General features: G+C 37.8%; 1 protein-coding gene across 1 annotated transcript; it reads right to left on the minus strand.

The window, feature by feature from the left end:
• Nucleotides 1-2,673: 2,673 nt before the first annotated feature.
• Nucleotides 2,674-7,907, minus strand: LOC119425527 (chitin synthase chs-1-like; the record flags this gene model as incomplete). The annotated part of the gene is made up of 10 exons (XM_037693054.1): nt 2,674-2,752; nt 2,840-3,048; nt 3,137-3,247; nt 3,421-3,485; nt 5,475-5,759; nt 5,900-6,079; nt 6,981-7,149; nt 7,297-7,412; nt 7,502-7,702; nt 7,784-7,907. Coding segments are annotated over 10 exons (1,539 nt in total), but the record flags the coding sequence as incomplete, so codon positions are not given.
• Between the last annotated feature and the right edge of the window lie 847 nt (nt 7,908-8,754).

Genomic DNA, 8,754 nt, shown 5'->3' on the forward strand with positions numbered 1-8,754 from the left:
AAAACTACCGTTATAGATCTGATCAGCTGGACTTTTCAATCAACAATCTTTTCAACAAAATTACAGGGTCCTGGAGAGCCCTCATGTCCCGCTGAAAATCTCAGGAGGACGCCGAAGACGTATACAATCGTATTTATGAGAACAGGTTTCCTGGTTCCTGGTCTATCAACATACAAGAAGACAGCTGCAGCTAATTTGGCCCTCGTCAGGCTGCTTGCTTGTGAAGGTTTGGTTTGTGTTTTGAGGACTCAAAATCAGCTGATTTACGAGCTAAACCGTAAGATGGAAGTGATTTGTGAGAATCGCAGGCCGTCTGCAGCTTTGGGACTTGTCAGCATGAAACAACCTTGGAGGGGTTTGTAAGCACGGAGCAGTAGAATGCACCCTAATCTGGACATTTTGGATCTTGAAAGTAGCAGTAAGACTCAAGGCTGACAAGAAAAAACAGTCTGCCTGAAAAAAATCAACAGTTGTGGCTTCTCTGAATCTGACTCCCCCGGTTAGCCTCAAAACAGGCCGACTTATCACTTTCTTCTGGGAAATGTGTAAACTAAGGAAGAATGTTGTCTATCGCAACACCCCCCACCCTCATGGAGGCTTATCAGAACTGTGCCAACTGACCATCATCTTACCAGGACTATCTGGAAGTGCTTCATGGACCGTCTTGCCGTCAAATGCATATGTAACGTGTTCATAAATGCGTTTGCTGGCAAAGTTTTTTGATGTCTTGAATTGTGCCCTGATAGGACAAGGTGTGAAGAGATATTTTATTGTAATGCCACTATCCTCTCCTCATGGCTTTTTCTCCTTTTCTATCTAAAAATGTGTTCTGAAAAGGATAAGAGGCTGCGCTATCATTGCAGCAGCTACGTGCACTCCACCCATCTTTTGGATGATTGTGCGGACATATTCTCGCTATATCTTGGTACAATGATGAAGCTTATTCTGATTCTGAAGAGGAGTCCTTTCAAAACTGGTGCCTGCAACCAAACCGCACCTGCCAACCAACAATTGGTCCAGTTTCATATGAAGTTCTTTTGGGTTGGCTACATTAATCAGGCCAGGTGTTCTTCATTTCAGTGGCTAATTGCAGTTCAGAGGGAACACACAACTGAAATCCAAATTTAAAACTTGTAAATAAAGCCACCAAAATGTTGAACATGCAGTAAATAAAGCAAAAACTAAAATAAAGCTATGAATCAGTTTCACTCTCGAGATTTGACTTCCAGTCTCTGTAATTAGTTGAATGCATCATGATGAGTAGTTTAAACTTTTTCAACTTTCCTTTTAATTTTAAATTGTATTATAAATGTGACATGTGTTTAAAAAGCAGGGACTTTATTGCTCATCATATTGAATTGTGTTTTGTCTTAGAGTGTATTTCAAGTTCAAACAATAGAAACATATTTTTATTTCTTATTGATTTTATTATTTTTATTTACTTTATTTTATTGATTTCCTTTCTGTCCTCTCAACCAGCTGACAAAGCAGATGGCCGCTTGTCCTGAGCCTGGTTCTGCTGGAGGTTTCTTCCTGTTAAAGGGAGTTTTTCTTTCCACTGTTGCCACTGTGCTTGCTCAGGATGGGAGACTGCAACAAAGCCAAGATTCAACTTGTCTGCTGGATTCCTTAGATAGAGAACTTTACTAATTGACTTTTAAGTGAATGTTCCTGTAAAGTGCCCTGAGACAACTTTGTTGTGATTTGGTGCTATATAAATAAACTGAATTGAAATTGATTTGCCATCTACTTGTTTGAGTCATTTATAAATTTTCATACACATGAGCCACACATACAAAGTAAGAATACTTCTAAACTTACATGCAAAAATAAAACCATAAAGTAAAACAATACTGGTATCTGCATATGCTTTTTAACATGACTTTAACATGATTCTGTCTCATTCCATTTTTGTTTTACATTCTGCCATGCAATACATTACTCAACACATTACATTAGTTGCACATGCATGTGCTGTGATGTGTGTTTGAAGCAGCAAATTACAGCTTCTGGCAAAAGCAGGCATTCAAAGCTAGTTCCTGCGATTAAAAATCAATTTAGGGTACAAAAACAACACTGACAATTTATTCAACAACTTTTTGTAAATTTTGGTGATTCACTTCATTACAATTTGAAAATATAGACAAATATGCAAAACGATTATTGTAGCGCTCACAAAAAATAAAGTTGAGAGAAAGGGTTCTTAATTTGTTATCCCTTTTCTTCAGTGTTGTATTTCATCAACTCAACAGTTCAAAGATCGTCATCAGATTCTCCTCTTCATGATGTTCCAGATGTTTTCAACAGGAGGCAGAGCTGGACTTCAGGCAGATTAATAAAGTTCACGGCACAGTTTCTGTGAAAGAAGTACAGAAATTCATCTGAGGTCCTGCAGAAATAACATAAATTTAATAGAAGAATAACTTTAATGTGTTTACAGACTTAACAATAATACACAGTTTTTATTTTATTTTATTTGTTTCACGGGATATTTTTTATTAATTATGTTTGCAGGTTATACAATATATACATCATTAATATTTAATGATAACATTAAAAACTGTTTTAACATGTAGATTATTAGCAGAAATAGTAATGACAGTTATAGCAACAATGGGTGCACCAGTTAAGGTAGTGATGTTGCATTTAATAGTAACATAAATAGAAATACCTTTAAGATTGTTTTTTCTTCCAGGTGTGTTGTTCAGGCTCAGTGCCCCAAGATGCAATGTAGTCAATGATGGTTTGAGCTCTACAGGAGCAGAAAGCAGGCAAATAAGTGTTGCTTTATTTTTAAAGATCTAAATTTTGGAGATGTATTATTTATTTAAATGATCACCTGTAACACAGCATGCCAAAAAACTGGAACCAAATTAAGAAAGAAGGTCCCAGTAAATACGTCAAACCCACTAACTCAGCTTGGATTATTTCTCCATTTTCCTGAAGGTTGACGTCAGTCTTTATCAGGCTGGGGGAGAGTTTACTGGTCTTGATGATGAAAAGAAGCAGCATCCATAGGACATTCACAACGAAATACCAAAAGCTGATCTGTATTGAAAGAGAAATGGATTTTTAACTTTAAATGCAATTTTGTTTTCCATCAAGAGACATACGAATTAAAGATTGTTACGCCCACCTTGTTTCTAAACATTATCATGTCATTTTTATTCTTTTCAATGGTCTCCTTGTTATGATGAAAAGGCTGCAGGTGCTTATCCTGCACCTCTTTCCAGTACTTTTCCTCTTCCTGCAGAAACCAACAAAATTATTGGTGGATTTGTTCTAGATTAGTTGCATAGATTGTTCAAAGTCTTTAAAACTGTATATTGCAAAAATGTGAATTAAATATGTAAAAAAAAATACTTTGTTGGCCCAGGATTTGTGATTTTAATGTTCTGTTAAAATTAAAATGCAACTTACCTTACAGAGCGAATCCTCCTGCAGCTTTACATCACAGGACAAACTCTGTAGCTTTTTTATCCAACCTGGTGAGTAAATAATGACAGAAAAACATTAAGTCTTGTCTCTTTTAGGAAAAGACGCATGATTTATCTGCACTTGCTGCAAGAAGAAAGTCAAAAACCCTGTCATTTAAAAAAATATATTGTGTTATTTGTTTCATGCAATACTTTGTATAAATAAGACTTTGCATATCAGTTCAAATCTTCAGAATATTATCCTGTTCACTTTTGACGATGTTATTCACAATGATACTTTGGAGTTGATCAAATTTGGTGTAGGAGTAGCTGAGAGTGATTTCCAAAACATATTCTGAGCAATAAAGCATTGAGTGCAATTAAGGAATGACAATTTAAACTGTGCCAAAAGCTGGCAGAACAGTTTTGGTTGCAAAGGCTTCACATGAAGTCAGTCTACCCAATAATTAACTTTTTAGTAGCTTGGCAAAAAAACAATCTGCAGTCTGTACTGGACACTGCCTTTTCAAAACAGTCTTCTATCAGCTGATCCCTCTTCAGGGGTCTCCACAACGAGTCATCTTCCTCCATCTCTGTCCACTGTGTCCTCTACTCACACTACCTCCATGTCCTCTCTAACAGCATTCATATTTCTTCTCTTTGGACTTCTACTTTGTTTTTTTTCCTGGCAGCTGCATGTCTAATATCCTTCTACCAATATATCCACTGTCCCTCCTCTGGACATGTCCAACCCATCTCAGTCTGGCCTCTCTAACTTTATCTCCCATTCGTTCAGCCTGTGCTGTGATGATCTCATTCCTAATCTTGTCCATTCTTGTCACTCCTAAGGAGAACCTCAACATCTTAATTTCTGCCACTGCCAGTTCATTCTCTTGTCTTTGTCAGTGCCACTGTCTTCAGACCAAACAACACCATTCCTTGGACCATTGCTGTCACCCTTTGGTCACAAATCACTCCTGAAACTTCTCTCTATCCACTCCATCCTGCCTGGACTCTCATCTTCACCTCCACCTCTCTAAGTTCTTTCCCATCTGTTTCATGTTCTCACTACAGATCACATTGTCATCTGCAAACATCTTAGTCCACAGGGCTTCCTGCCTGACCTCATCTCTTAGTCGGTCCATCAGCAGAGCAAACAAGAAGGAGCTCAGAACCGATCCTTGATGCACTCCCATCTCCACCTTGAAGCTATCTGTCACTGCTATATCACATTTCACCACTGGCCTGCTGTCCTCACACATGACCTGTACCAGCCCAACATGTCCTGCTGTCTTCATACATGACCTGTACCAGTCTAACATGCTTGTCTACAACTCTAGATTTCCTCATACATCACAGCTCCTCCCTCGGCACCCTGTCGAAGGCTTTTCCTAAATCCACAAAGACACAATGAAGTTCTTTCTGACTCTCTCTGGACTTTGCCATCAACATCCTCAAAGCAAAAAAAATGGTGTCTGTGATGCTTTTTTTTTTGGCATGAAACCATACTGTTGCTCATAAATAGTCACCTATACTTCCACAACTGTCTCCAAGATCTTCACTGTGTCGCGCAACTTAACAAAACAATAACAAACTGATAAGACTCTACCAGGAAAAATAATGCACTGATTAGTTTGTTGTAGGTAAGAAATAGTTTTAAAAACGGAAATTTGAATTGGTGAAGCAAAATAAATTTACACATAGCTCCTGTAGGCTATAAGAAGATTATAAGTTGAATTCAGTAGCAATGGACAAAGAGTCATGCGGTCTAATGAGTTCACTGTTTGCCATGATCCACAGTGAGTGGAGCAGCAGGTAAAGTAATGGACCCATCTTAATTTGTGCTTTTTCTAAAAAAAACTTTGAGAACATTATGATGAACCAAGCTTACTTTTGTAGGTGAGGTCTAGATTAATCAACAATTTTTGTCTAAGAGACTAAGTTTAGTGTTACCACATGAATATACTGTGCTGCAAAACCAAACACTTCCATTGAGTTTTAGTTACCCATGATGGCACAAGATGAATGCAACAAAGCAATATGTTCAATTTAATTTACATTTATGTGCTTTTGTCGACCGTGGGATCACTTCAGGGTCAAAAATTTCATCATCATCATCAGGTTTTAGCTCTCTGGTGCCCCAGTGGATGCAGTTCATGTTGATCACGGTGTAGATAAAAATCAGGATATCGTAACTTGGTACACAGATAATGTAGAACCAGGTATAGAACACCATTGATGATTCCTTAAGATGCAGGATTGTGGTTATGATTAAATGAATGACCATAGGGATGAAAAAGATGCTGTTGTGCGTCAGAATGGCGTTTCTTTTCACCATTGACCCTATTAAGAAACAAACAAAAAACAGATTTTAGAAATAAATCGCCTTTAACTGTTAAATATAATATTAAATTTATATATAAAAACAAAAAGTTTTAAATTCATGCAAACCATACATGTTTGTAGTTTTTGAAATAACATACCGATTGTTGTCATTATCAAGACCAACATGAGGAATATATATAAGATGCTCAAAACTGCTGCAGTAGTGATCTGAGTTTCTTCTTTGAGCTTAAAGCAGAGTCCCACGTAGATGGCCGGAGGGATCAGAGCTATGGCCAGAGCCACAGCAAAACTCAAGTCGAAGAGGAAGGACAAAATGCCTGGACGACACAACAGACAAGAAATTCAAAAGTTATTTTCATATCTGAATAAATGAACTTTGAAATTTATATTGTTTGGTTCCTTGCTCGTTGTTTTCAGGATTGAAAAACAAGTCTCTCAAAAAAATGCATATATATGAATGAACGATATATGGAATAAAATCAAACTTCAACACTTTTGCACAGCTCTGTTTCCATAATATCCCAGCAACGTTTGTGTGTTGCTACAGGAATGTACATTGACAGTTTACACCTTGGATGCTGAAGCTGCTGAATGTATCAGGACTGAGTAAACCTTTGCATTGACTAGAGAGACTGATAAGGTAAACTGACACATTTGCAGCCCCAGAACTAAAGGCATTTATGCAGCAACGCATGAACATTAGTTGGTTGGGGAGAAAAAGCAAACTAAACCAACTGACTCATACAAAAGACAGTTGTTTAATATTAGCTAATGTATCATTCTTTCCTTCCAGTATGCAATTACAAGAAAAATTGCTTCAAAGGCCTGATATTAAAGAATAGCTAGCCAAAAGCCTGGCATTAATGAAGACTTCTGTCTTTTCTCCATACCTTAGGCTTTATGACTGATGTCACAATTATGGCGCTAACTATTAATGATTAATTGACAGAACATTAATTAAGTGACTATTCATTTAACATGACAATGACTCAAATAAATTTGACCCACGTTCTATTACTGGACTAAACTTTACTGTCTCCCTGTCTGTACAGTGTTTGTGTCTATCCACCTGTTTTTGGCTCCTGAAAAGTTACAAATCCCTGATTCCTTGATGTAACTCTGTACCCTGTGATTGTATTTGACTTATTTTTCTTGGATTACAATCATTAAAAAAAATATGTTAGAAGATCAAATAAAAGTGAACAACGAAATACAAACCTGCTACACAAAAACAGGTGCTAGCCGGTGTTACAATAAATATGAAGAGAGCAAATAATTCGTAGAGTATGAATAGCCTGGACATGGGTGACTTCCTCATGGAAATACTGAAATTAGTGACCAGCAGATCAATTGAATTGGCCATTGTGGTTGGCACCCAACGTCGTCGCTGAAAAAAAAAAGCAAAAACAAAATTAAGTATGGCAAAAATAAATTTGGCAATAGTACATCTGATAAGCAATCTGTTCAAAATATTGAAAGCAAATCGATTTGCTGTCATGTTTTACAGAATGTTCTGCTTCGCTTGCATTTGTACCTGGTTAAATAGTTCTTTCAAGGTCTGTGGTACTGTGCTGTAAGAGTTAGATGCAGCAATGTACTCCACTGTCCATCCTTGCATTAAAAGCAAACTAGTTAGCCATCGGTCCTCACCTTGAAGAGCACAGAAAATGTGTTCAGGAATAAAGAAGTGTATGAATAATCAAAATGACAGACAGAGAGGGAGACCGTTTGTTTGTTACCTTGATCGTACTGGATGTAGTGCTTAGGCTTAGTGGGTTTAGTAGAAAAACTTTCCATCACATTGCCATCCATCAGTGCCTCTGCTCTTAACAGACTGCAGCTGCCAGGGGTGCACAACAAGCAGCCAAAAACATGTTGGGTTGTCTTGTGTAACCAGTTGTCAACAGCATACTCAAACTTCTGGAACCAAACTACAGGACCTGCAAAAGAAATACAGTGGTATGACAGCCAGACCATGGTTCCTTGTACTAAAGCTACTTTTTACTTTAATTTATGCCAACCTGTCCCAGTGGGGTGAATTCTGCCAGACACAGACCCAACACGAGGATACATTTTCATGTGCTCAATGAGGATCTTAAGATCAGTGGGCTGCAAGTTTGTGTCTCCATCCAAAGCCAAGATGTAGGTGTTTTTCATCTGTTTCTGGACAAATAGATATATTTTGTTCAGTTTTATGTTTATATTAAGATATTAACATTTTTATTTTTCAAGCATATAAATATGTAATAGAATTGCTCAAAAATATGCAGAAATTGTGCTTCAGAAAAAGAAAAACTTCTAACAACTAAGAATAATTACCCTATCTTAAACAATCTTAATGTTTAGAAGGTACCTAAATTAAACTTGATAGACAAGACCAAGGTTATATTGATGATTTGCATAAAATCTCATAGTAAGAAGGTGTAATTTAAATTTTTTTAGATGTTCCCAATCTGGGAAGATTTTGCATAATCCTAATGAGCCCAAGTAAGTTTTAACATACACAGCTCTCAGCAACGTAGCTCCATCTTATATTGCAATTCAATTCAGTTTATTAATATAGCGCCAAATCACAGCAAAGTTGTCTCAGGGCACTTAACAGATTTTATTGTTTCGTGTATTCCTAACAGAGCACTTAGCTCTCAGACTGCAGGTTTACTTGTGGTTCCTAGAGTTTCCAAAAGCAGAATGGGAGGCAGAGCTTTCATTTCTCAGGCTCCTCTCTTGTGGAACCAACTTCCAGCTTCTGTCCGTGAGGCTGACACATCGTCTACTTTTAAGATAGGTTGTTTCCCGGTTGTGTCCGCCCTCCTCCTGGGTTCAGCCAATGATCCCTTAAAGCTGAGGGCTCCGGTTGCCTCCTACGTGGCCATCACCAAAGTCAAAGGGCTCACGGACCAGGGCTTTCCCAGCTTTAAGGGACTGTTGGCTAAACTCAGGAGGAGGGCGGACACAGCATGGAAACAGGGCCAGACCGGGTCTCGGTGTCCAA

The sequence above is a fragment of the Nematolebias whitei genome, chromosome 19 (genome assembly GCF_014905685.2).
Source record: "Nematolebias whitei isolate Nwh7 chromosome 19, NemWhi1, whole genome shotgun sequence".
NCBI lineage: Eukaryota > Metazoa > Chordata > Actinopteri > Cyprinodontiformes > Rivulidae > Nematolebias > Nematolebias whitei.